Here is a 27076-nt window from a genome sequence, read left to right on the forward strand (position 1 = left end):
TTGCAGGTTGTACACTGCTCCGTCTCCATTTCACGGTGGGTACAATTTAGCTGCAGGGAAGAGGTAGATCATGCAGATGGAAAGAGCAAGCTTCATCACCTTAGTCAGCAAGTGTGAGGGCTTTCCTGCAATGTTTCTGAGCAGAAGGGAGGTCTCCCTGTCCAGATAGGAATGCTTGCACAGAAAAAGAAACAGACAGAAGGAGAAAAAAAAGTGGAAAATACGATTAAAAGAAAAATCTGAGCAAGACATATTCATTTGCGTGTACTGAGTAATGCAGTAGACGTGCAAAAGGAAAAGACAATTCCCTAAAGCATGATATGGTACAATCCACATTAACACAAATAGATGTCCATAATTTAGGATTAAAGTCACGGAGTAACTATATTCTGCAAGAAAAAAAAAGGTAATACATGTCCCACATATATAAATCTCACAATGATAACTGGTACAGAAACTAGTAAACCTGTTACTACTTTTCCCTTATTAAATTTGGAGAGTGTGCAGGTCACCTTGACAATACTAGCAGTTGTGTGTATGTGTATATATATATATATATTTTTTTTTTACAGTTTTTTCCTGCAGTCATGAATGACTCTGTGGCTTTCACATAGCTGCACATTACTAGTACAGCACAGTATAACCTGCACTGGCGACACACAGCTTTTATTAGAGCACTAATACACATCTCATGGTTTACTTGCTGGGTGGGGGCAGGAGGACTTCTCTTTGAGGGTACAAACACACGCAGCAGATACGCAGCAGATACGCAGCAGATACGCAGCAGATTTGATACTGTGTTCAGTTATTTAGATCTAATCTGCTGCGTATCTGCTGCGTATCGCAGCAGTAAATATGCAGCATATATGCCGTGTGTGTTTGTACCCTTAAAGACACAAAATGATTCATGCCTCTCATAAGATAACAAATACTGACCAATATTTAACCGCTGCCTGTGGTCTGCAGCTGCTTTACAAAAGGCGTCATAGAGATTATTTCACAATCATAATGAAATCATGGCTAGGCTGTGCTCTTATCCGTCAGGATGACTTCACATGAATATCTTGAACTAAAGGCTGCAATGTATCCCACCTCCCAGAGGGAAATCCCAATGATCTATATATATATGGTCAAATACTTAATCTAAGCTTCCCCGGTGAAGGCAGTCAGTCTCCCTCTCACCCTCCTGAGTGGTGGTAATGCTGACAGCCGGCTCATACATATTTAATATAGAGAAAAAATAGAAGTAAATTGGGGGAGGACATTTTAGCATCATGGTGTAGTGTAAATGAAGAATAGTAATCAAAAAATATTGCAGTTTCCTATTGTCCCTTTAAATGTAAACAGAATAAAACTGAATTTTGACAGCTCATTCACAATGATATTGTTTTTTATACTTACCGGACTATACAAATCGCTAAACAGATTTTATACATTAGTGAATGAAAAAAAAAATCACCAGAAAGGGAAGCTGAGTGATAATACCAGTAAAGGATGCAATGGTGACCACATCTAAAAACTAATTCATAGCTTTTGTCACTACAGCTGCATCGCTTGTTTATATTGGTGCACAATACCTGACACAAACATGACCACACGCAACATAAGTAGCACCTGTCACCACTCCTGACTTGTCTGTTTTAATACATACCAATTTATTCAGTTTACTGTGGTGCTATTCCTCTGTACTTCTGCATGGAAATGTGTAAGTAAATTGGCAACCAGGTATTACCACAGTCCTTACATAGTCTGGCAATGTAAGTATTGATTGCACAGTGTAAAAACACTTTTACATGGGCTGAATACCGCCTAAAAGGGCGTTCATAGGAAAATGATGGTTCATTAGCTGATCTTTTGTCAAGAACCAAAGATGATTTATATGGCCTGACCTGCAACTGCTTAAGGGTGCGTTCATACTTACAGGATCCGCAGCAGATCTGCAGCAGATCCGCAGCAGATTTGATGGTGCAGATTTAATGCTGTGTTCAGTTATTTAAATGAAATCTGCTGCGGATCAGCTGCGGATCTGCAGCAGAAAATCAGCTGCGGATCCGGTAAGTGTGAACGTACCCTTAGGGTCCATTTACACAGAAAGATTATCTGAGGCTAGCTTCACACTGCGTTTTTGCAATCTGTTTTTTCCAAAAAAACGGATGAAAAAAACTGATGCATTTGTGTGCACTGACACTACTTTTGTGTCCGTCAAAAAAAAAAAAAAAAAAAAAAAAAAGGATCAGTTTTGAGCGTTTTTTTTTTTTTTAATGGAAGTCAATGGATAAACAGATCAAAACGGATGCACAGAAATGCATCAGTTTTTTGCAAAAAAAAAAACGGATGAAAAAAACGGATTGCAAAAAAAACGGATTGAGTGCCGGCCCCTCACCCACCAGAGCAGCGCACATCTTCCTTCTCCTGCGGGCTGTGCGATGACGTCATTTCATCGCGCACTGCCTGCAGGAGAAAACAGGCACGGGCTAAAGGGGAGAGAAGAGGACCTGGGCAGCGTGGAAGCGGAGAAAAGGTGAGTAGGATGCTTATTTTTTTTATTTGGGACAGACACTGGGGGGCTAACTAGGCTACCAGGCACATGACTGGGGGGGTTAACTAGGCTACCAGGGACATCACTGGGGGGGGGGGGGGAGGGTACCAGGGACATCACTGGAGGGGGGGTAACTAGACTACAAGGGGCATCACTGGGGGGTTAACTACAATAGCAGGGACACTAGGGGAACAATACTTTGCCTTGCCCCGGGTGCTGCAAACCCACGCTACTAACTGCTGCGCACAGTATGCGGCCCTCAAATGATTTTATTAATGCCCGACTGGCCCTCAACATGGAAAAGGTTCCCCACCCCTGGTGTAAATGGACCCTAAGGGCCCTATTCCATGGGACGATTATCATTCACATAATCGTTAAAGATAAACTATCTCAAACGATCGCTATTGCAAACGACCTGAAATCGTTCACCCATTTACATGGAATGATGATCATTACTTAATGATAGTTCTTGCGGTCGTCTTGCCGTCGCTATTGCCTTCGTCGCTACTGTGAACAACGTCTTATTCCATGCAAGTGATTTGCGAACGAGCAACGATAAAAATAGGTCCAGGTCTTATTAAGCGGTCAACGATTTATCATTCGCCGTTTAATCGTTAACTGCTATTCAACCGAACAATTATTGATTCAATCCGAACGATTATTTGAAGGTTAATCATCCTGTGGAATAGGGCCCTAAATCGTGTGAAGACAAGCTCTAATCTTGTTAATCGGCACTTGTTAATTTGCGGCCGCTGGCCTATGTAAAAGAACAAGATGCTCCAAAATTATTATTTTTAAGAAGAATACAAGTATTTACTAAAATAGACATGTCAAGAGAGGTGACCGGACCCCCTTTCAGGGTATTTGTTACAGAAGCCTAGCCAAACATGCATAATTTCTTATAAAAACTTTTTTGGTAATTTTGGTAAAATCATCAGAGAAAAACACGAACTTAAGCATTATAACTGTACGTGCTACAAATGGTCTTCAAAGAACTTTCCCCCCTAAAATAAAAATATTGCCAGAAAAGGAACGCTTGGGATGTCCTCTCATGTCAATTTTTTAGCACGCTCCATGCTGGGTTATAATGTCCTCGGGAAAGAATGTAACAGTGGCCGTAAGAGTTGGCAGATTACTTCCCAGGAAAATCAACTAAGCAACAGTGGAACAAAATGATATAATTTTATTGGCATTTTTGCAATTTTAAAGGGAAATGCTCTTCAAATAGCAGACATTCATGCATAGCTGTCATGGCTATCGTGTAAGATTAGGAAAAAGAATGCATGCATTTCCTTTAACTTACAGGGCTCACTTCTGCCTCCTGTGTAAAGTCAAGGTGACGCCGGGCTTGAAAGGGTCTTCCCAGTGCAACATGCTGTAAATGTGGGTCAAAACAGGCAAGTGGAAGGAATACAAGGTGCACAGGAACAGAAGAGTGAGGCGGAGAACAAGGGATTCATGCAAAAGTGAAACATAAAACAAATGAAGATAATAAACATACTATAGGTGCATTGTTCTATAGTCATGCAGCAAACCAACCACATGCAAGACAGACAGGAGGTCTGACACTGAAGGAAGTAACTTGAATTAGGATTCAGTTTAAAATGTGAATGGAAGTCACCTGAAACTTTGGTATATACACTACATGAAGCATGCCGGAAAGATTCTTTCACATAAGCCCAGGCACTTCCTATAATGCAGTGATGATCAGCTGATCCTTACTGCAATGTGGAAAAAGAATGACTGGAAAAATGTTATTTCTGTCACACAATCTAAAAGTTTCATAAAGCGTTGGGAGGGTCCGACTAGCGAGATCCAAGAAACAAGCCTCCAGGAGTCTTACCAGCCACTAATTGCATTATCCCATGAGCACCCTCTGATTGTTTTAATAAATGTTTCAGCGTTAAAAATCATCTGTTGCTATGGAAACTCCTCATTGCTCTGGGATCAGGGGACAAACCAATGCTAAAATCCTACAATCTTGGTATGTCAAATAAAAAAAAGATATCGCCCCTCATTATTTTATATTAGGCTAAATGGGGAACCTCACTATATAGAAATCATTTACAGCCCTGAACACATAGAAAAGAACGGCGCACAGAAAGTTGGCACACAGAAAACACATTCCCCCGCTGAATGAGAAGGTAGATTAATATCCGGATTTATAGCACTGGAGATATTGCACATAATCTCATGACAGTCAGACTCTATCAGCCGCCAATGGCTCTATCAGACACTAAATAAATGGCCAAAACAAAGACAAATCATCTTGGGTCTGCGGAGGTAAATATCATTCTGTCAATGGTCGCAGTAAATCATTTGTATACAATACAGGTGCTTCTTCCACTGATGCCATGTTCTGGTTTTATGAGAATCCATAGTATCTAGCATCTCCTAGCTGCACAACTACAGTACAATCTGGACTACAGGGTGACACAATTAAGTAATACAGTGCTACTAACGTATTACTGTAAAACCATTACGTATTACTGTGCTCAGCCAATCGCGGCTGAGCAGCTGATGACGCGGCAGAGGGCGGTTGGCACACGGGACGGTCGGAGCGGTTCGGCCACCAAAAGATTACATCATTGTCGCAAGATGGCGGGCGGGGGCGACACGCATCAGGTGAGTATAGAGCACTATGCTTCCAAGGGTGGCATGGGTGGGGGGAAACACGGGCAAGGGGGCCATTCACTAACATAACATACATTACAAAGTTGTATAACTTTGTAATGTGTGCTATTTGGTGAATAATTGTTTAGGGTCGCACTACCCCTTTAAAGTGTGCCTTTCGTTGTAATGTTCAAAATCTTAATCAACAAGAAATTTGAGATTTTTTTTCTCAGTTATCATGGAAAACAAGGCACTTCCTGTATTCTATCTTTTTTTCAAAGAGACTAAACTCAGAAAGTCCTGTGTTTCCTAGGTCATATGAGCGCTCACAAAGAAGGCAGTCATGTGACTGACAAACACATTGAGCGGGGACTTCCTGTGTTTGGTCCCTTTTTTTCTACCAGCACAAGACTAAAAGCTGCCTTCAGAAGACTGGGAACAAATAAGTATAGCTTTGTTTTCCAGCATGATAACTAAAAAAGAAAAAAAATAATGAATGTATATTGTAAACATGCTTTATATTACATCTACTGTTGATTGAGATTTTCAAAAAGTTATAACGACAGTGACACTTTAAGGCCTCTGTTGGTTCCATTCATAGGAATCAGAGACAATCAAGGACAGTCCTGCTAGTCTAAGGGATTTATTACATGGGATGGTTATTTATTACATGGGACCACTCTGTTCTGAACTGTCATAAAACTGTTGCTCATTAACCCTGCATCTCCCCATGTAATAAGTAATGTATGGCTGATGAATGATGGAAGCAAATGGCAGCTCTGCCCACACAATGACTGAGAGTTGTAATAGACCATGTAAGCATGTTGGGCCATCTAATAGAGTGCTAACACTTGCGATTTACAGGCTTTTCTCTTGAACCAGGAAACTGCAAAGCAGAAAATGTGCATGGAGCCACAAACACACATAAGGTTCTATAGTGGCCCATCAGTGTCCACTAGAAAACGCCTTCAAGGCTGCTCTGTGCAGCTTTTTCTGCTTTAGGTGCACAGCATTTTCCATCTGGATCATGAGAGACATTAAACTGTCTCCTTTACAGGCTTAGATAACATAACAGTTCACATTAAAAGATTATCCACTAAATAAGAAAACTGCAACTATAGCCTGCACAAAAGATGAATAGAATTGCCTACAGCGGGGTTAGTGGTTTCTAAGAACTCCGACAAAGGCTACTTTAGAATATTTTATCTTATTCACGGTTTAGCAAACAAAATCTAAGGGAAAGGGTTCTTTAAGGCATTTTATTGAACAAAAATCATCCACAGTTAAATGCTATAAAAAACAGTGAACAGAACTGTAAACTCTCTGTAGAATATTCATATGTTTTCCATTACACATGAATCTGTTTCAACTAAACTTGACTGGAACTTCATTAACAAAGTAAAGAAAGTTTCAATCCTCTAAACAATTCCACAACTCCTTGCGTGCATTTCTAAGAAAATCCTTTTCTAAGAACTACCCCACAAGAAGCAGACGTCACACGCCTATAGAGACCAGTGTTTTAGAGCTCAAAAAAAGACTAATTACTAATTGAGAAAACTACAGTAAAGCGTATGTAAAAGAGCTAATGCCTCAATATTTAGCTGCCAGTAAGGCTTGGTTTACACTGTTTTTCCATGTGTGTTACGGCCAGAAAAAAGGTGGTCAACCCCATTTTTGTGTACGTAATTTTTAAAAAAGTGATCTGTTTCAATTTATTTATTTATTTTTAACATAAGTAGATGAGAAACAGATTCTGTATTATGGCATCTGTATATTTTTTCCATTTACCATATACGTTAAAACAACAGAAACATAGTGTGAACCTAGCCTAAGGTTGATAATAGCTTCAGCAATACCTCTAAAAGTTACCAGGCCCTCAATAAATCCTCTTTAAGAAATCTTAAATATTTCAAGATTTTTTTCAACTTTACCTCCTCACACTTTCCATAAAATGTGTAAAGTTCAGTCACCAAATTCCTTAATGTTGTCACCAGCTATAAAAATGTGACTTTCCAGAACGTAAGCAGGCTCGGCAGAAGGAAAACATTACTTACTTTATTAGAAATAGGCCGTATAATTTAAAACAGATCAAAAAAATCCACAGCAGCCAGACACGTGCCTACTACCTCAGATATGACTGTTTCAAGTTCTTGGTTTTTTGTGGCAGATAAAGAACCCAGTGGAAAAAACTGTTAATGCTATAAAGAGCTTTTCTGGCTACCAGTGTAGCATTTTTGATGGACATTACATCCTTTCTGCATATATACATTATATGTAGGTCCACATGTGGGAAATCTTGTTTTCATAGAGAATCCAAAACAAAATCCACATCCGTAACATGATGATGATTTTGCTGTAGATTTCACTCCTGCTACACTGAAAGTGATTAAACCCGCTGAGAAAATCCAAAACAGAAAAAGACAAGTTGCAGAATCAAAAAAATCTAAGGGCCCTATTACACCAACAGAATATCTGACAGATTTTTTTTTAGATCAGGCACGGGGAACCTTCTGCCCTCCAGTTGTTGCAAAACTACAATTCCCATCATGGACAGCCTGGACAGCCAAAGCGAAATGTAGTTTTGCAACAGCTGGAGGGCCGAAGGTTGCCCATCCCTGGTGTAGATGGTAAAGCAGGTGATTTATACAGACCAATGTAACGTAAACTGCTCACCAAACTGTGCTGCACAACACTCAAAGAGTGAATTATGGACCAGACCAGACAGCAGCAATATTCTGCTTGTCTGATTTGGCACCGATGAACATCAGCTGGAGGTGTATCCTGAATTATTGAGTAGGAACACCCCAATGGACTACTAAATGCAGAACAAGTAGAGATTTCCATAAATAAGAGAAAACAAATAGTGATACTTTCCTCACAAAACTTTATATTAACCAGCCCAGCTACTCCTGCTCTATAACTCCTGCTCCCTTCATGAATCCTGCCCAAGGGGGACAGCCACAGCTATCGACTGTATTGGTGATCTGAAAGACTTCCCTATACATCATTGATCATTCAATAAGGGAACCTTCTTAAAGGGGTTATCTAGCGATACAAAACTGCTGCTTAGTTCCATTGAAGTGAATGGAGCTTAATTGCAAACCACACCTAAACTGGAGACCAGAGTGGTGCTGTCTCTGAAAGAAAGTGACCATGTTTTTGTAGCACTGGATAACCCCTTTAATCTGGGGGGTAATATTCACCTTACTAATCCCCTGCCTCTCCTGTGCCAATGCTTTGAGGGCCGCTATCAGTCACTGTTCTTCTTGTTTTAATGATAGCGTGTTGACCTAACCTGTGAGCACTGTAGCCAATCATAGACTGCAGTGGTGACCTCAGTAGTCTAACATGTCACCTCCACAGCCAGTGATACCAGTCACATGCTGGGTAGCACATGTGTTATTGCTGGAGCAGGAAGTAAAGAGGCTGTAATTTGTAAAACTATCTGTTATTTTTTAAAGCATTACAGTTATTTGTTACCAGATAAATGACAGTCACATGTAGTCAGACGTATCAAAAGTTATTGATTGCAGTGGGTCTCGGGAGTGAGACCTGCTGCAATCCTAAGATACACCCAGGGGAGAACGTAGCAGTGCGCTCGATGTTCCAGCCAACCAAAGATCCGACTCTTTCGCTGCATAGGCCGACAGCTAGGGAGACAGGGGCCCTGCAGCACTCTAGCCCTGGGTGTATTCGCAGCGGGTCTCAGGAATGATGACATATCAAAAGTTGGTACAAATTACAGTGACAAGTTAAAAAATTTAACCCCTTTAAATATATTGGGCTGTATCCCAGTAGTATGCAAGCGACTAAAGAAAAAATATTTGAGTTTAAAGTAGGAGTCCCTTGAAAGAAAAAATAAATAAATAGAAGGGAAGTGCGGAAACACAAACAAAATTTACCTATCCCTGTGCCACTCCCTGGTCCAGCTGACAGCCCCCTGCAGTTCCTCCAGCCTGGCTGAGCAATTGCCGGCTCAGCCAATCAGTGACTGGGACGGGAAACCTCCCAGTCATTGTCCGACTGAGCAGGAAATCGCTTAGAGGAGCCATGAAGTTGCAGCTGGAAGAACCAGGTATGTAAAGTACCCGGTTTTCAGCCAAAAATGACAGCCGGCGGCCATCAGCAGGAGCAGCGCTACAGAGGCACAGGGACTGGTAAGTATACATTGTTTATTATGTTCCCGCACCCCCCTTTCTTTCAGCCTTTTTTTTTTACTTTCACAGAATTCTGCTTTAAATTGCAATTGCATTTCAGTAACTATTAAATGATTGTACGAATTTCATATAAGAACAAAACAGAGTCCTGCCACACTTTGCTGCCAATGTTAAGAAGAAGACTTTTCTTTAGGTTCTGGCTCTCATCAATGTCTTAGTGAAGAGCAAACAATGGACAAAACAACTTTCTCACAAGTCTTTAAAAATGGGCTTTCATTTCAAGTTGTAGAAAGCCAATTACATTGGTAAGGTAGACAATTTGTGCTGAGGACGGCCAAAGTAGAGTATAACATGCCCCTTGATAGTACAATGCAGCATGAACACGCTGTATCTTTCACCAAAGGGCCAAAAAATGATGAAGAAAAGTGGGATTAAATAGAAAAAGAAGTCTTGTGTAAAAAGAAAACTTCTAGCCGCACAAAATGTGTGCACAACCTTCATGAATACACAGTGCTGTCATGGTGAGAAGAGATTGGGAGACGGCCAACTGCAATGCCATCAATACAGCCAAAGCTAATTAGAATTGCAGCATTTCCAACAACTTAAAGTCATGAAAAATGCAAAAATCAAGTAAAACTTGTCTGCCTCTTCTAACGAGAGTCATGTCTCATGCAGTAGTCTACTTTAATAGAAGAATATAGAAGCTCAAGGATGGATTCTGCTTTCATTGTTATTTAATGCAGTTCCATTCATTATACACCGTAGTCTCGTAATGTTTCCGTCACACAAGTGCACATGTACACAATATGTGTGATAAAACTGCAAGCAAGCTAGCTATTGCTCATATAGCTATGTTAAATGAGCACTGTAAAAAAATAAAAAAGAAAGTTTTTATCACTCCGGGTCTAATTGTTTAGACCCCGACCGATTACTAGATAGAGCCAGAAGTGTGTGCCAAGCTTTGTATGACATGACCAAGAAGGTTTATGGGACAGAGTCTTGGTCCTATAGATGGAGAGAGGGTAGAGAAGTGAAAAGCAACTAACTTCTCTTTTCCTTTCGGTTCAGCAAGCAGTCAATGCCTTAAGATTCACACCTCAACTGTGAGGAGCAAACGAGCGCTGTCAGCGCTTGTTTGCTCCTCGTTCCCCGCTCGCTGTAACCGATAGTACACGCGGCGGCAGTGACTGGGTGAGTGCGGGAGGGGCCACGTGGAGCTGCGGGAGGGCTCCCCGGGTGGTCGCTAGATTGTCCAAGCAGCTCATAGAGGATAGTGGCGGTCTGCTTCAACCGCTCCTATTTCACGGAGCAACGGCAGCAGATCACTGCTATCACAGTCGTTTGTTTTTCAACATGGTTGAAAGACAAACGACTACAACGATCAGCCAACATGAATCGTTCCGTGGAATAGGGCCTTAAGACAGCTATTAAACACCATTTCTGGATATTTTGTATGAAAACTGTTAATGGGATAACCTCTTGCAAACAAATTACGCTATGGGGTATATTTTGTTCTCCATATTCCTTGCCTAAGCCTTGTTGTAATGATTGTCTCTCACTTGATTATTAGATTCAGCATGGAGAGAGGCAAGTCTACACGGGGTGGTTGAGTTGCTAAGGTACCGTACAACTCTCAATATGTTTTGTAAATAAGTCCTAATGACTAAAAATAGACCCATGCACACTATCTCGGAAACCATACCACCAAGTGTAAACTTATGTTTTTCCATGCTGAATGTATATATTGGGTGGGAGCGAGCCATTACAGGTACACTTTAATATTATATTTTTTTTTCTACTGCCTTACCTCGGAAATAGGCTGACCCTGTATCAGGTCTAGCTCCTGAGGTCTTGTCATTTTATCAATATCCAGGGAGTCCATACTAGAAGCTGCCGAAGTAATGCTGGAACGTGAAGAGTTGCTAACAGAACGAATATCACTATCGCTGACTGTGCCTGCTGATGCTGTCCGTCTGTGATGGATGGTTACAGCAGGCTTAGCATCTTCTACTGCTGTCTGTCGTGCTGCCTCATCCATACTTAGAGAGGCCTGTTCTAACTGTGCAGTGATATCATCCAATGAAAAGTTGGCGTGAGAAGGTTTGGTAATCCTTCCCGATGATGATGAAGGCAATCCTCTTAAACTGCTCTGTTTGGAGCTTGTACGTCCAGCTGGTGGCTTCTGGGAAGATCTGCGTTCATGAGATTTAAGGGTGTTCTTGGAGGACTGGGACCCAATAGTGCTAAGTTCCTGCTCAATTGAGCAGAGATCCGCCATGAGAGCATCTAAATCCACCGATTCTCCTTGATTTAAAGCTTCTACAAAGACATAAAACATAAACATCAGCCCACATGAAAGGGATTTTCCATAAAACAAAGACAGAAGATGGTTTCTGGTGGTATTGTGCAAAATGTTTGCACATACGATGCTGTAAGTTATTTAGGTACTCAGATAGGAAACCATCTTACTGCCAAAATCTCTCAAAAAAAAGAGAATTTCAATAATATCATAATTGTATCCATAGCATATAGCATATAATAATATTCAGGACGTGAGCAAACACATATGTAAAGGGTCAATGTCACTTTTAAGTTGGTTCCAAATGCTAAGGCCACAACTAGCTGCTAAAACGAGACGGTGGAAGCACTGTGCCTGGTCATTCCTGCTTGGCACGGCCCAATTCTGCTCAGAGAGGCATGAGCTGTGTGTGGAGTTATACCACACTCCACGCAACGCATTGGGCGTGTTCATACCAACTGTCCGGTGACAGTCCTTGGTGCAGGTTGTATACTCTAGCGCTTTGGCGTTTTCATATTTTCATGCACTAGGGCACTTTGTGCAAATAGGAAGAGGGAGCAGTTTATCATGCATATCTAAATACCAATACATGTTTTCTCCTATTCCTATATGCACAAGTCTTTCATTTGTTTCCCCCACTCGGGAAAAGGCAGTATACCATTGCCGGTTTTGGACAGAGGTTATAGTTCAGCTTATTTTGATCTGTACTATGAGTGCATGTTTTTAAATGTTTTTAAGGCTTTTTTTCTGTGCTTTAATAAAATAAAATGAATTGTTTTTGTAACACTATACAGGTGTGCTATTATAGTGCTTTTCTTTTTCTTTGTTCTATATATGGAGTTATACCAAGACTATAGAAAGTCACCTGTCTCTCTAACACCTAAAGGTGTTGGCCACTTTAAGGCCCTATAAAACAAAAAGTCTATCGTCTGTTATGGCCGATAATTGCCTCGTGTAATAGAAGACAACGGTCAGCCAACATGAACGATGTCAGCTGATCATTGTCGGTTGTTGTCTTAACATGTTAAGAGACAAAGGACTTATGGTGCATTTACACAGACAGATGAATCTGGCAGATTTTGGAAGCCAAAGCCAAGAATGGACTTGAAAAGAGGAAAAATCTCAGTCTTTCCTTTATGACATGTTCCCTGTTTATAGCACAATTAGATAGCAACCATCTGCAGCTGTCGCTCCATGAAATCTGCTGTCTTCTATGATCTGGCAATCACCCGGTGAGCAAACCCCTCCCCCCCCCCCCCCCGCACTTACCCAGTAGCTGCCGCCGAGTGTAATAGCACCAGCGGCGAGCGGGGAACAAGGAGCAAGCGAGCACTAACAGCGCTCGTTTGCTCCTCTCAATCGCCTTGTGTAATAAGGGTTTTACACTATTAATGACGTGCACACCACATGTTCCTCCATGTATGGACATATCACGGATAGGATCACTGTTCACAGGATCAGGAGGAAATGCACAGCATGGGGTGTGGTGGCTTCTAACTGCAGTATGGAGCATGGAAAAACATTTTTTTTGCATGAGTGACAAACTTGCTGTTCTAATACAGTGAATGATTTTAGTATAAAGTGGCCAACCCCTTTAAAAGTTTTTCAAAGTGATAGGAACCATTTAAGAAAAAAAGTGATCATCCCTTCATATATATTTTGTTTAACAATGGAAACAATACTTTCTCTTACCGTTTATGTTGTACATAGAAAATCTATATGAGAAGTTAGCAAGATTAGTCTCCTGCCGCAGAGGTGATCTCTTCACCGGTTCTTCTGGCTTCTCAGTATCCAGGCTCTAAGAACACAATGCAAAACATTTACTTATATCAGTTCTAAAGTTTGCTTGTATATACTATCCCCTACCTGTCAAATAAATTGTAACCCTATAGCTATGGACCTGCAGTCTGTGTCACAGCATTACACCTGCATGCGATAGCTGAATCATAACACTGTACCCTTAAACCAGGTTCTGTTATTAAAGGACACGCATCACCTAAAATTTCTTTTATGGATTAGAGTGAGACTGCCATCTTGCCTGAGCTGTTTTTAATAGAATTTTGTGACATGCTTCACAGCAAGACTCATGGACATAGACGACAATGAGATGTGCTGAGTGTTACTGAGTGTGCTCTGTGACTTTTGAGGAGGGAGCTGTTATTGTTTCCTTTATCTACTGGTGTCACATGTTTCTGTAATGCTGTACAGATCACTTTACACAGCAGCCTCCTCTTATTACCCAGACACAACAGGAAGTCTCTGCTTTTTTCAGCCCCAGTGGTGAGAATGAAAACTGCAAGGTCTCAGGATTATTTTATAATACAGATATAAAAACGGAAAATTAGAAAAAATGTAAGCCCCCCCCCCCCCACACACACACACCAAAATGACTCCCCTGGCGAGGCCAACATGGCAGTAGCCCCAGGGAGGGGGGAGAGCTCCAGCATCATATTTAGAGGAAAAATTGTTGGGACACACTTCGTTCGGAAGGAACAGGAAACCACTGAGGATGGAGAGGAGGGCCTGCCCTTTAAACTCTCCAGGTTTCCTGTCCCTGAGGGCAGTTCCTCTCTCAGATGGTGCTGTCGTGTCGTTATTAAAATAAGTAATTTTCTAAATAATCTAATAAACTAGTGAATAAAGTGCATATTTCATACAACGCTCCAAGATGTAATAAGTCTATAAGGTAATGTATCATTTGTATTTTTCCCTTACTGATTACAGTTGGATCTTACTTTCTAATCACTTTTGATTTTCCAATTGTAAGTTTTTATTTTTTGATAGGTATGGGAGCAGCCATCTTGATTGAGCTGTTTTAACAGCATTTACACATATGTTGTCTTCACTATCTACTGATGTCATTTTTCATTGTAATGTTGTACGGATGACTTAACAGCAGCCTCCTCCTTATCACAGCCAAAACAGGATGTTTCAGCTTAGTTTCAGGCTTATGCTGCATTCACATATTCCATGAATACAGTCCGTGCACAGAAGCTTCAACCGATGGGATTCACAGACCTCCTGACACCATGTATCATTATGATGCCAGGAGTTCCACAGGTGTTTAAATCTTCGCTGTACTGTACTGACACGACCACGCAGCTGTGTCAGTACAGTACCACAAAGATTTAAATTGCTTCGGAGGTCCCATCATCATGATGATACACGATGGCGGGAATTCCAATAATCTGTTCTGTTGTACCCCATCCGTATATACAGACTGTGCACAGAACATGGAAATAAGGCCTTACTGGTAAGACAGAATACTGCAATTGTTTTAAAATATAGATAGTTAAGTAGACAATTAGAAAAAAAACACCAAAAATTCATAAAAATATAAAACATACAAACTTGATTGAAACAAGGATCTAGGTCATCTTCTGATGACATATTCCTATTAAGCTAGGTAATATTCTACCACAGAACATTAAAAGACAGTGGGGCACATTAAAGGGGTATTCCCATCTTAGAGACTGATGTCATTTCAATAGACATTGGTATAAAAAACATACCTTCTAATTCCTTAACTTTTTTACATTTTCTTGCTAGTTCTTGATGTCCCTAAGTAGTTAAAGCTTTTAGCTATGGCCACAACTTGTGCATAGCTGTTGTGCCATGATTGATTAGTCCTGTCTAGAAAGAAACTGGAGTTCATAACTGGGCTTATGTGTGAACAGGTTAAGCATGTCTACAAGCCCCATTGTAACTCCGCAACCCTGGGAGCTATCCTATTTGTGTATTCTCATGGCCGTAGACTGTTACGAGCCCTGAAGCTGCTAATTCCACTGAATACCAGCTTTGGGAGTGCTCACTGAAGTAAAATAGTGTTGTGATTGGTACTACCATTACATACAATTCCCAAAATGCAGGGATCAGTTTGGGGAGTAACTGTATGGAATCCCAGAATTCCTATATACATGTAGCTAATAAAGTTCACAATAGACAAAAAAATGCCAGACAATAGCCCTAACTTACGCGAGTTGATGTGGCAGCGCATGAAACCAAGCAAAGAAAAGAAAACATCTTTGATTAATGGGAAATATAAAGACAATGTCAAGGTAATCTTGCTTTTACCTGGGTAAGCTTGTCCAGCTCCCCTAGCCAGGCTCCAAACATCTTATCCAAGTCCTGGTCTTCCTTATCGCTGTCCTCCTCTGCTCCATGATCAATTTCTTCATCTGATAATTGCTCCATCTGTAATGGAATTGAATTACCAGTCAATATTTAAAACAAGAAAAAACACAAAGCTATCATTCATGTCAAACACAAAACCTGAAAGAAAGGTTGGCTTTTCAGTAAAACAACCATTTAAAGGTTAAATGTTAAACAAATTCTTGCATTTCCTATACAATAATAATACTAGAACATCTTTCCTTACAACTCTGTGTTGGTCCATTCCACTGTTAGTACTTTGTTTCTTGTGGTGGTAGGCGCCATTATTCCCTGATCCTCCACTGACATAACATGCGCACTAGCTTATGCATGTCAATCGGCCTGATAACCCTTGGCCAGTATGGGGAACTGCCTGCCAAATCAGCCCTAGTTTTCTCTGATGAACATGAAAAGTATGTCAATAATGCTGGGGTAGATAAGCGGCGGCCAGACACATCTGGTTCTGCTCATCTCCAGGATGAGAAAATAACCAGACTGCAAAGACCTTTATTCTGGCCAAGCATGGCTGTAAAATAAAATTAAAAAAAAAAAAAAAAAAAAAAAAGAGAGGACATTTGACAAGTCTGAGTACACCACTTTTTTATGGCGCAGAGTATCTTATACTTGTTGTAAAACAAAACCAACAAATGCCTTTGTGAATTGTTTGGTCCAACTACGAAGCTAAGAAGAGAAATGTAACGGGACGATTATCGTTCGCATAACTGTTAACGATAAACGATCCAAACGACCGCTATTACGAAAAACCTGAAATTGTTCACCCATTTACATGGAAAAATCATTGTTACTTATGATCGTTCTTGCGGTCATCTTGTCGACGCTATTGCGTTTGTCACTATTGCAACGACTGAACGACTTCTTATTCAATGTGAACGATTTGCGAACGAGCAACGATAAAAATAGGTCCAAGTCTTATTAAACGATCAACAATTTCTCGTTCGGTCGTTAGTCGTTTACTGCTATTCGAACGATTATCGTTTAGATTCGAACGATTTAACGATAATCTGAACGATAATCGTCCGGTGGAATAGCGCCCTAAGACAAAGTATAGAGCATTAATCTACTCAAGCATGCAGTGAGCAGTTAAGATTCTCCACCACACCATCACCATTTCCTGTTATTGTGGTTTCCGCTGCAGGCCTCTCAAACCCCATAGATAACACACAGACTTTATGACCTACAGATCTCTTAGTAAATTATACAACACAAAAAAAAAAAAAAAAAAAAAAAAAAAAGCAGAAACTAAAAGAGACAGTCGGCTTTTTATGCTGTCTACAACAATTTTTGGTTGTTTTGCATTTCTTATTACTTGGTAACATTACTAGAGAACTAGAAAATGAATGTAACCCCTACTGGAGATTCATTTTGGACATAAAGATGCTTGTATGTGTGTAGTTGTAAAAGTCTAGGGTTACAATGATCATATATAAGATTGTTTTACATTACCAATACTGACGAGTGCTCTGTGCCCTACAATAAAATAATGTACACAAGCAACAAAAGATGCAGACTTCATCACCAAAAGACTAAAAGAAGAAAAAGAGAACAAACAAAATCATACAGCCCCTGCAAAACTTTCCTCCTGCTGTGCCAGCAAGACTGATGACTGCAAAGTGAAGGCAAAGTGCTCCATTGATTTGGTATTTTTAACCTTAGCAGAATGCTGATAAAGCAATGTATGATACAGTCGTTTCCTAGACCAAGTATGCATTCTTTATTAGCCGACTGCCCAGACAATACCCATTACAGCAATGTATGTATTCTGATAGCTATCTGGTCTCTGATTTACATAGTATGTATAGACATCAATAGGCATTATCAAAGAGCAATGATTGACAAGAGTAGGACCACTGCGACCCTACACTGTTTTGGTAGAGCTGCCAATGGCACCCATGGTAGCCTATATTCACCAATGCTTATTGTGAGACAACTCCTTTAAATCTCAGTAGACATAAATGGCTTCTCAGGTTTCACTCTGTATTATTGTAGTTGACTATTTAGAATAACGTCAGATTTATGATCCAACTGATACACAAATGCATGCCTTGGTTTGGAGGATCGTGTAAGCCAATAATATGATAGTATCTACTATGATTGGCTAATCTCAGCCTCATTTTACAGCATCTCAAAGCAAGAGAAGTGGAGCAGATGACTGTCGTATCTGTACTGAAATCACTGCTGCTTATTTGTACCTAAGTCCAGTGGGCTGTGTCACTTAGTGATTGACAGCTAGGCTTGCAAGAATTATCTGAAAGGTTAAGGGCCCTAGTACACGGAAAGAGTATTGTGTGAAAAATCATTATATTGTTTGAATTTAAGCGATAATCTTCCCGTGTGTAAGCAGGCAACGATCAAACAATTAACAAAGATTAGTTTGTAAGTCGTTGATTACATCCTTTGATCTCACCATAAAATCACTGTTAATCATTCGCAAATCTTTTAGTGCATGTACACATCGTTCATTTGTAATTACTATCGTTTGTATACTAGAGTACATAAACTATTGGAATTGCGATCGTAACTAACGACTGTCGTTCCGTGTATTATGATGAATGATTTCAGGTTGTTCCCAAAAGCCATAATTTGCAATGGTTTATTGTTAATCAGTAGAAAGGAAAAGTCGCTTTGTCCAATAGGACTCTAAGATGCACACCACTTAAAGGACTATCCAATTGACACCTAAGCCTAGAAAAAGCAGGGATTTCAATAAAGAGTTTGTATACCATCTAAATTTTTTTCCAACAAAATAACAGTGGCTCAGTCCCGTGATGGCGGTAAAGTGAATATGAATGGTGTTAGGTTCCCTTCAACTTCCAGTTCACTCTGGTAATAGATTGTACAATTGTAATGCAAAAAAAAAAACAAAAAAAAACAAAACAGCTGTTTCCTCTATTACCAAATAATCCCATGTGAAAAAGAGCAGGAACATTTACTCGGCAATCCTCCCTATACCCAACAACAATGTGCAGTTTATCAGGGATACTTGACATTTCACAGAACCACATCCATCACCTTTATGCATTTTCCATATTACTGGCTATTCCCCATGTAAGGACATTCACCATAGTAAATGTCAAAGCAGGAGCTGTGCTAAGCCTTTCTGACAAGTGATGTCTTCCCATCATCATGACATGTAACACAGCAGAATCTCAATGACTATACATGAAAGAATCTGAATTCTAGTGCCCACCTTTATTGGACCTATACTGATTTTTAGTTATATTATGGCTGAAAAAAAGCAAACACATGCATCCTAGGAAGAATTTACTAACTGACTGATTTATACTTATAATCCTGTACTGGATACAAAAAAAATATTGTTTGGACAATCTGGTCATCAGAGATCAGAACCAAGTGTAAAAGCCAATGGCAGCTGTAACCCCAGCAAACGTAATGTGGTTAAGCCTCCTAAGTGAAAGTGGTATAATTACATTATGGTGCTCTACTCCTACATGCTGTGGTGTGATTCTAGAAAACAGTCAGAAACATGTTTGGCTGGTGCAGATATTTTGGTAAGATAATAAAGTAATGTTCCTTGGATGCTATGACACAGAATTGAAGCACAAAATTGGTTTTATTAAGAAGCCTAAAGAAGTCTTTGTGTAATGCATAACAGTGAAAACACTAAGGCGGCCTGTTCCCTCAGGTTCCTAAAACTGTCCTGCAACATAGGCTATAAATCCTGTCCACTTACTACAGAGAATTCCCGTCACACATTACAACATAACTTACTGAGGGTCCCGACAGGCCCCAGCAGGTTAAATAGAAGGCCACCTCCTGCTGAAAACATCCCTCTAAGAGAATGTGTCAGGGGGATAGGGAAAGGCCATTAGGAAAACTGGATTATTCCTAAACGTTTGCCATTTACGAGCCATTACCCAGATTTCAGTGTCATATTGATTATTTTGCTGGGATGCCATTTTGCAGACAGTGGACATTTATAGCATAATATATTTCATGACTGATAGTGTCCCAGAAACCCAAAGAAAGAGAGACTATTGTGTAAGAGGAAAAGCAAACCTTCAGCAGTAGCAATATAAAGCGAAGAAAGGGATCCATGGCATGTCATTGACTGGAAATACAACTTGTAATTAATTGTAAAGAAAAAACAAAACACTGTATAAAGGTTCAGTTAGCTGTAAGAACACTACTCTGAAACCTTATCCCCCTTGTCCCGCACTTGCATGCAGTCTATGGTTCCCTTTATACAAGCCTTTAGGCTGGGGGCAAAGTAGAATTATTCTTCATTGGCAACTGACAGGAAGGTCAGAAAAATCTGTGACCCCATCTCCACCACTTTATCTAGTATACCGACAGCCATGAGGCACTCCAGAAAAACAGATGCGTGATATTATCATCCGGTCTTAAATTATCCAAATTTTTAGCTCAAGACTTTAGGATTAGTGTTTTGGTTCTTTTTTTTTTTTAACAGTACATAGAACAGTATGTAAAGAAAAGCTCCCATCAGCCATCGTATCCTACATGATGTGCAGTGCAATTCATTTGGTTAAGGCCCTATTACACAAAACGATTATCGTCCGTATTCGGCTGATAATCATATTGTGTAATAGAAGACAACGATCAGCCGACATGAACTTTGTTGGCTGATCGTTGTAGCTGTTTGTCTTTTAACATTTTAAAAGACAAACAATTAATATTTCAGCGATCTGCTGCCGTTGCTCCATGGAATAGGAGCGGTGGCAGCAGACCGCTGCTATCTGCTATGGGCTGCCCGGACGATCACCCAGGCAACACCTTTTTGCCTCATAACCAACCAGTGTAAAGGGGTCTTAAAGGGGTATTTCCCTCCCAAATTATTTTTGCATTATTACGTTGCCCACCCATAGCTCTTCATCTTTCCAATATCAATTTATTATGGATTCTGCACAGTTTTGTTGTTATCTAGATGCATTCACCCCCACCAAACGCATAAAATCATTAAATCTCAGTCCAACCCGACACTGCTCTCTGCTCCTGGCCCCCACCCTCCGTATCGGGATCACGTGTCCTCAGACTCTTCAATGGGCTGGCTGATCAGTATCCCAACTCCCAACGTGCAGCTGAACCTCACCCCAGCTCAAAATTCTCAGGGGGACTTGGGGAGTAAGACCAGATAGGTTTGGAAGCATTTTTTTTTTTTTTAGGTCTTTTAGCCCTTTAAGATTCCTACTAGAGAAGAGTGAACTTGCCAAAAGTTCGTTTTTGCACGAACCTGAATGATTGTCATTTAAATCCCGCAGCTGAGGACTGCCTGGAAAACATGTTTTCAGCCATAGGCATTCACCTTCTGTAGGCAGCGGGATTTAAATGCCAATCATTCGGGTTCATGCAAAACCCCAACCATTGGCAAATTCGATCATCTCTAATACCTACACCAGGGTGGATTTGTTTTAAATCAAACTGATTTAAATCACGATTTAAATCACGATTTAAATCACTAGTCAGGAAGGCTTGATTTAAATCAGTGATTTAAATCAAAGTTTCTACCTAAACTAGTTCTTGCTACTTTAACATGCAAGTAGATGAAGATTTTTAGAATCACTTTTTATATTACTTTTTTCTCCCCAGTTTAATGGGTTAATCATTCATATTTGGACACCACTGTTCTGTTGTACTTAGGAAGGAGAAAAATAATCCTGAACTTAATAACAATTTAAATGGATTTATTCAACTGAAACAATAACAACATTACAGCATACGTTATTTGCTTAACCCTTTAAGGACATGGCCCATTTTCGTTTTTACCTTTTTCGGTTTTTCCTCCTTGTGCATAAAAGGTCATAGCACTTGCATTTTTCCACCTGGCAACCCACATGAGCCCTTATTTTTTGCGTCACTAATTGTACTTTGCAATTACAGGCTGAATTTTTGCATAAAGTACACTGCGAAACCAGAAAAAAATTCAAAGTGTGGTGAAATTGAAAAAAAAACGCATTTCTTTTATTTGGGGGAAATGTGTTTTTACGCCATTCGCCCTGGGGTAAAACTGACTTGTTATGCATGTTCCTCAAGTTGTTACGATTAAAACGATATATAACATGTATAACTTATATTGTATCTGATGGCCTGTAAAAAATTCAAACCGTTGTTAACCAATATACGTTCCTTAAAATCGCTCCATTCCCAGGCTTATAGCGCTTTTATCCTTTGGTCTATGGGGCTGTGCGAGGTGTCATTTTTTGCGCCATGATGTGATCTTTCTATCGGTACCTTGATTGCCCATATACGTCTTTTTGATCGCTTTTTATTACATTTTTTCTGGATTTGATGCGACCAAAAATGGGATTTTTGGGGATTTTTTTGCGCTGACGCCGTTTACCGTGCGAGATCAGGAATGTGATTAATTAATAGTTCGGGCGATTACGCACGCGGCGATACCAAACATGTTTATTTATTTATTTATTTGTTTACTTTTATTTAAAACCTGGGAAAAGGGGGGTGATTCAGACTTTTATTAGGGGAGGGGGCTTTTTACTATAAACAACACTTTATTTTTTTTTTTTTACACATATACTAGAAGCCCCCCTAGGGGACTTCTAGTATATACACTGTGATCTCTCATTGAGATCTCTGCAGCATAGATATGCTGCAGAGATCCATGAGATCGGCACTCGTTTGCTTTCGGCTGCTGCAGCCGGAAGTAAACGAGTGCCGAGCCGGGGACGGCGCCATCTTGGACGCGTCCCCGGCCGGCATCAGTAACGGAGATCGCTCCTCCGGGACAAGGTCCCGGAGGAGCGATCTCCCCCACTAGACACCAGGGAAACGTTGCCTCCGGTAATCGGTACCGGTACGTCATATGTCCTTAAGAGGTTAAACAAACATCCATGTTAACTAATTTGGCTAAACAAAAAAAAAAAAAAAAAATAGTCCAAACAATCAGAAACATATTGTCTAACTTCTTGGACTTGGTACTGAAGGGGATGATTCTGTATTCATAGGTTTGTAGAACAATAGGATTAAGGTCTTTTTCTCAACTCTGTTCATGTTGTAACATTTGAGAACATATACAGCCTTTATTCTACTGAGTTAAACAACTCCGCTTTATCTCATGATGGAAGAACCTTTGGATGGTAAAATATTTTCCTCAAAAAGCAGTTTATTGAAAAAAATCCGATTTAAATCAAAAAAATCCGATTTAAATCAAAAAAATCCGATTTTTTTGATTTTTTTAAAAAAATCATTGATTTTTATCCACCCTGACCTACACTTAAAATGACCTTGTGTAGGCAGCTACTGAGCCACAGGATCACATTTTTGTGGGAATGCTTCTATAAGCAGTTTCTCAAACTAGTAAAAACCACCATGATATAACACCGGTGGTGAGATCACTTAATTCAAACAATTCAGCTTGGATGGAATGGAGCAAGGATACAAGGATATAAACTAGTCCACTGTAATCCCCTCTGGATTATTCCTCAGGACTAGTTCACATGCATATATTACATGTAGATTATGTGACAGAAATTATCCATTTCAAATGTAATGGGTTAAATCCATGGCATTTCCATCAGGAATCCACTACAGGACAGAGCATGCTGTAATAAAGTGTGTGTCATTTTTGTACAGCATTTAGAACTTTACATTAAGGAGTAAAAACACAACAATTTGTCAGAATCCCAGTTTATGAAAGGAAGCGATTTAATCTTCTTGTATTTGAAGAGGTCATCCAGTCCAAATGCTTCCTGTTTCCATTCTTGTGGGAAAAGTCCCCCGTGCAGTTCATGGAATTGACGCGTGAGAAAAGAATGGGTATTTTAAAATGTGTTTTCTATCATTTGGATCCTCTAAAAGTGCTGTAAATGTATACAAATCTGTCCCACTGACTATGACCTGATCAAGACTCAGTGTGTGTGTGTATATATATATATATATATATATACACACACACACACACACACACACACACACACACATACAGTATATGTATATATAATATTTGCTGAGTCTTGAGGTTTACATTACATATAAATACACATACACACATCAGACCAGCAGCTCACTGACAGATCAGATTACATGCTTCTAATAGAAGTCTATGGACAGATTACATGCTTCTAATAGAAGTCTATGGAGAGAAGACATGTGAGAAAAAAGATGGGAGGGTAGGGAGTTCAAAACGCAAAGGCTGAAGGGCAATAAAGGCCAACTGAGTAGTATCCATGTCTCTATGCCCTCTAATCTGGTTATGACAGAAAGGAATCAGAGCACACAGGGCAGCTTGCCGTGTATGGGGCTGGGTCAGTGTGTCCATGATGTCTACCTACATTGTGAACAAGACCATAAGAAGTGGACCATGGAGCGGCAGGAGGAAGTCTAGTCTGATAAATCAGGTTTTCTTCTACATCATGTGGACGGCCAGGTATGTGTTACTTACCTGGGAAAGGATTGACACTAAGATATACTATGGAAAGAGACCAAGTATGCACTGATATGGGGCATTGTTCACACCACAACCTCTGAGGGACAGATACATCGCCAAAATCTCAAAACTGGCTGCAGGCCCCATACAATTCAATAACCTATGACGACAGGGTCATTTTCGGAGCGCATACAAGGGTTAGCTGTGACTGAAAAACATGGCAAACCCCAGTGAGGCCCAGCTAAGATCCATATGCTTGGATTATTACCTCAATGTAGTCACTAGCCATGTTAAGCCATTGAACTGAATAGAGCCCAAGTCAATCAGAACCCAGATAGGTAGAAAGACAATTCTGAGATTTTTCTGACATTCCTATGCCTTGGAGGCATGAACCGTGATATGCACCAAATCTAAGGCCATCAAGATGTTTCTACCACCAGACAGCGGCTCACAAATATAGCATAAAATCAGTGATCAAGCAGCAGGGAAAGCATGTAAGAAGTATTCCAGCCATGTCCTTGTACACGAGTGGTAATGCAGATTCACCCCGGTAAGTGTTTTGACCTAAAAATACCAGAACGTCAGTGGCATCTTCTGTTATCTTAAGCTCCTGGTAAAAACCGTCCCTGCTACAAATAAAAATAAGGCTTTCTGCTCTATTGTCTGTTGCCATAGTAACCGCCAGGTCTCATTCTCTGTATGGATTAACCCTGAAAAGTCAAGTGACTCACAAAACACAGAAAAATCACTTTAAGTAAGGCCAAGACTACACAGCCAGATGTAGCAGCAGCATCATCATCACCATCATCATCAATTGTGACGTTGCCGCAGCGACAGGATAACCTCATATTGTTTCTGCTTATTTAGATGTGACTGATGGATGAAGATGTAAGAAGCTGCAGGTTCTTTTCTGATGGCTGCAGTCATGTTGTATCCAACTACTAGCAGACAAAGCAAAAAAATCCCTCTCAGGTATCTGCCCATGATAATTCTGTCATATGTATTGAAGTGTATTATGTTCCTGCTAAAACAGACTACAAAGATAGCAAACCTGGGATGACAAGACAATGCCCTCTCCCTTTGCTTGTATCATGGGCAGGACAGGCCAATCATAAGATGACAGAAGATGCCCCTTCCACTAACCCCTTACATACTGTGGTCACGGTTGATGGGATCACAGTTATCTCCTATTCTAGCCGCTTCTGTGAATAGAGAAGCTTCATCTCCTGCTCTCCCTCCATACATTCGATTTCTGCCACATGTAAATGGCAAATGGCAGCAAGAGGTTAAGGCAGTGAATATCCCTCATGCTATCCCAATAGGGAGACCGTCAGTGTTGGAGACTACATGGATAGTAATGACAGGTAAGGATACAATAAGAGCACACTGTGCTACATCACTCCACACGGTAATCCACAGTACTATTCAGTCCTAGTGAAATCTGTTTCTATGTAACACTACAAAACATATATATTCCCATTCTTTCATTTATTTATCTTTTTAATGTTCCACAGTAAGCAGATTGGGTCTAGGAGAAAATCATAGTATCCACACTCTGACCCTGGCTACCATATATCTACATGTTTAGAATAGCTAGTTACTGCTGCTAAATAGCATCATTCTCCCGAGCTTCACTGCCAAACGTAAGGTTATGGACCTCAAAGAATTTCTTTGGCACAAGGCACAAATATGTAAAGAGAGAAAGAAAAGGAAATGGTTTGCAGCTGTTTGAATAAACACAACTATTCACTAATAGAAGTCCTTCTCCCAGATACACCTTGCGTGTGTGCAGAGGGGAATACTAGGTCCAAAAAAAAAAAAAAAAAAAAGAAAGAGAGTCATGTAATGGAGATTAAGGCACCCTTAATCTCCATTACATGACTTTTTTTTTTTTTCACACATACAGGATCTGCAGCAGATTTGATTGCAGATTCAAAGCAAATCTGCAACTTAAAATATGCGCCATCAAATCTGCTGCAGATCCTGTGTGAATGCACCCTAAAAAAAACATACTTTTTTTTATTCCCTCTGTATAAAAGAGTGATAACTACTATATGCAGAACAAATGCACAGGTTCTACACACAGATCAGTCCTCTTAAAAACACTGGTTGATGGTCAGTGATAGTTGGTCACTGAGACAGATGCTGGCCACCACCCCGATGACTCGTGGTTCAGGCAGCAAAGTGACGACAGGTTTCCTTTAAACAAAAGGAAAAACTTTAAGGAGAAGTCCGGCAAAATTTTTTATTTAAGTTTTATATTGCCCACCCAAAAGCTATCCAACTCACCAATATACACTTATTATGGGAAATGCACATAAAGAGCTTTTTTTCCCTGCACTTACTACGGCATCAAGGCTTCACTTCCTGGATAAAATGGTGATGTCACGACCCGACTCCCAGAGCTGTGCGGGCTGTGGCTGCTGGAGAGGATGATGGCAGAGAGACACTCAGCGACACAAGCCTTGATGCAGTAGTAAGGGCAGGGAAAAACGCATTTTATGTGCATTTCACGTAATCAGTATATATCAGTGTGTATAATAAGTGTATATTGGGGATTGGTATAATTTTTGGGGGGCAATACAATACTTTAATAACATTTTTTGTTGAACTTCTCCTTTAAGGGTTCTTTTAACACACATATCACACAAATATCTTGCAGATTATCTGACAGATTTTTTTATGCCAAAGCCAGGAAAGGATTAAAAAAAGAGGAGCAATCTCAGTCTTTCCTTTATGACCTGTTCTCTGTTTATAGACTGTTCCTGGCTCTGGTTATCAGATATCTGTGTGTATAAACGGTCCCTAAGGCCCTTACACTAAACGATTATTGGCCTTGCTTGGCAGATTACCGACCTTTAGGGCCGAAAATTGTTCAGTGTAATAGCGCATGTGGAAGGCAACAATCAGTGGACATGCACAACGTCTGCTGATCG

General features: G+C 40.2%; 1 protein-coding gene across 4 annotated transcripts in view; it reads right to left on the minus strand.

Annotated features, from left to right (window-relative positions):
* The window catches only part of RAPH1 (Ras association (RalGDS/AF-6) and pleckstrin homology domains 1), a 118299-nt gene that overhangs the window by 35240 nt on the left and 55983 nt on the right, over positions 1-27076 (minus strand). For 2 of the 4 annotated variants that reach the window (XM_069983405.1, XM_069983408.1), the window contains exons 2-6: positions 15683-15802; positions 13301-13406; positions 11117-11628; positions 3843-3914; positions 100-174 (exon numbers count right to left, since the gene is read on the minus strand). In XM_069983405.1, coding sequence (XP_069839506.1) covers positions 100-174; positions 3843-3914; positions 11117-11628; positions 13301-13406; positions 15683-15802 — 885 coding nt within the window. The remainder of the gene's footprint in view (positions 1-99; positions 175-3842; positions 3915-11116; positions 11629-13300; positions 13407-15682; positions 15803-27076) is intronic. The other 2 variants (XM_069983406.1, XM_069983407.1) reach the window with 2 other exon arrangements.

The sequence above is a fragment of the Dendropsophus ebraccatus genome, chromosome 9 (assembly GCF_027789765.1).
Source record: "Dendropsophus ebraccatus isolate aDenEbr1 chromosome 9, aDenEbr1.pat, whole genome shotgun sequence".
Taxonomy (NCBI): Eukaryota; Metazoa; Chordata; class Amphibia; order Anura; family Hylidae; genus Dendropsophus; species Dendropsophus ebraccatus.